At 44.4% G+C, this 2,500-nt stretch overlaps 1 protein-coding gene across 3 annotated transcripts in view; it reads left to right on the forward strand.

The window, feature by feature from the left end:
- Positions 1 to 2,500, forward strand: part of LOC122247257 (uncharacterized) — a 27,600-nt gene that overhangs the window by 20,603 nt on the left and 4,497 nt on the right. For all 3 annotated transcript variants that reach the window (XM_086543831.1, XM_086543832.1, XM_086543833.1), the window contains exons 8-9: positions 1,703 to 1,838; positions 2,128 to 2,300. In XM_086543831.1, the coding sequence (XP_086399957.1) occupies positions 1,703 to 1,838; positions 2,128 to 2,300 (309 nt within the window). The remainder of the gene's footprint in view (positions 1 to 1,702; positions 1,839 to 2,127; positions 2,301 to 2,500) is intronic.

Raw genomic sequence — 2,500 nt, forward strand, 5'->3', positions numbered from 1 at the left:
TTCTCTCTCTCTCTCTCTCTCTTGCTCTCTTTCTCTCTCTCTCTCTCTCTCTCTCTCTCTCTCTCTCTCTCTCTCTCTCTCTCTCTCTCTCTCTCTCTCTCTCTCTCTCCTTCTCTCTCTCTCTCTCTCTCTCTCTCTCTCTCTCTCTCTCTCTCTCTCTCTGTCTCCTCTCTCTGTCTCTCTCTCTCTCTCTCTCTCTCTCTCTCTCTCTCTCTCTCTCTCTCTCTCTCTCTCTCTCTCTCTCTCTCTCTCTCTCTCTCTCTCTCTCTCTCTCTCTCTCTCTCTCTCTCTCTCTCTCTCTCTCTCTCTCTCTCTCTCTCTCTCTCTCTCTCTCTCTCTCTCTCTGTGTCTCTCTCTCTGTGTCTCTCTCTCTGTGTCTCTCTCTCTCTGTGTCTCTCTCTCTGTGTCTCTCTCTCTCTCTCTCTCTCTCTCTCTCTCTCTCTCTCTCTCTCTCTCTCTCTCTCTCTCTCTCTCTCTCTCTCTCTCTCTCTCTCTCTCTCTCTCTCTCTCTCTCTCTCTCTCTCTCTCTCTTCTCTCTCTCTCTCTCTCTCTCTCTCTCCTCTCTCTCTCTCTCCTCTCTCTCTCTCTCTCTCTCTCTCTCTCTCTCTCTCTCTCTCTCTCTCTCTCTTTCTCTCTCTCTCTCTCTCTCTCTCTCTCTCTCTCTCTCTCTCTCTCTCTCTCTCTCTCTCTCTCTCTCTCTCTCTCTCTCTCTCTCTCTCTCTCTCTCTTTCTTGATCTATTTCTCTTGCTTTTTTCTCTTTTTTTATCTGTCTGTCTCCCTCTCTCTTTCTCTTTCTCTCTTTCTCTCTTTATCTCTCCTCCTTCCTCCTACATCTTTCCTCCATTTTCTCTCCTCCCTCCTCCCTCCCTCTCTACCTCGATTTCCTTCCCCCTACTTCATTCCCTTCCTCCTTTCTTTTTCCCTCCTTCCTCTTCCCACTTTTCCCCCTACTCCCTCCCTCCCAAACTCCCTCACATTCCCTCCCCCCCCTTCATCCCAACCTTTCTCTCTTCCTTCCCTCCTTCCTCCTTCTCCCTCCCCCTCATTTCCTCCCTCCCTCCCTCCCTCTATAATCTCCTCGTCTTTCTTCTTCTCTTCTCTTCTCTTCCCCTCTCTCTCTCTCTTCTTTTCTCCCTACCGTTCTTCCATTCGTTCGGATGATGCAAGCAGGCCTTGTGTGGATGTTAGTTCGAGTTCTGGTTGTCTCTTCCACCCATCTGGCCTCTGACTTGTCATGCGGTGTCTATATTTATTTTACTGCTCAATATTGATTAATTCTCTCTAAACATCGCTATTTTTTCATATTTACTGATTTTCTTTTAGTATTTTTTATCTGTATTACATTCCCTTCTTTTACAGTTCGTTCTATTAGAATTTCAAACTTTTTTTTAATTTGCCATCAAAGTATTTCCCTTTGAAGAAGAATACTTTGGAAAGGAGTTTCTACATATAGAATTAATCAACATCTATTTTTACAATGATATCAATCAAAAGAATAAATCGACATGCGTCTTTTGATATTCTTTTTTTTAATACTGTGTGAAGTGTTCAGGAAATCAGATATAAAAAGATATTTTTCAATTAGAAGCGGAAATGAAAAGATATATAAGCAAAGAGATTAGTATGCATCAGTGGCACAAATTCACGAAGTTTTTTTTTCTGGCTAATGTTATTTTCACTTTGCATGATTTTTTGTTCCAGAGGAGTAACCAGTGCAACCTGGAACAGTCTCCGCAGCAGTTGATGAACGGCTTGTATCTCCTGCTGGCGCTGACGGAGGCTCGAGGTTTTGCCATGCTTGAGTTTTCCTGGATGGTCCTCAGGGTCTATAATGAAGGTATGAGGTCGTGTTGGAAGTTTTGCTTGCGTGTGAGTTAATGCGAGAGTTTGGTTTGTGAGGATTATTGTGTGCGTGAAATATGTGTGTTTATGTGTGCTTGTGTATTGAAAACCTTCACAAATAAGGATCGTACGTGTAAATAATGAAGAATTTGAAATAATTTTGGTGAATGATAAAGCGATTGGTGAACGAAAGCTTAAGTTTACACATGCACGCGCGCGCGCGAGCACTGATAAACAACCCCATCTTAGATTACCACATCCTCAAAGTGCCTTCGGTGTTTCAGGAAATTTCACGCTAGAACAACAGTTGGCCAACGATCTCTACATCCAATACTCGGAGGACATCCTGCAGGAGGCGAAGGAGGTCCTTTTGCTCCAATCTCGGGAATACATGAGGTGTGACCCCAGGGAACACGTGGAGGGAGAAACCTACGTGCAGTTCACCGAGCTCCTTCAGGTACTAGCGAAATAAAGGCTGAATTCGAGCGTCAGTTAAGAGTAGGGTATGGTGCGATGTCGCATGTGACGAAAGCGCGTGTGGATGTGTGGATGTATGAGGTCTATTGTTCGCGCTCATCCCACTTCATTGTTCACATTTATCGCAGTTACCCATACATTGCTCATACTTACCACACTCCATTGGTCACACATACCTCG

This window comes from Penaeus japonicus, unplaced genomic scaffold, assembly GCF_977035675.1.
Source record: "Penaeus japonicus unplaced genomic scaffold, GWHDUDI00000001_assembly GWHDUDI00000014, whole genome shotgun sequence".
NCBI classification, from domain to species: Eukaryota; Metazoa; Arthropoda; class Malacostraca; order Decapoda; family Penaeidae; genus Penaeus; species Penaeus japonicus.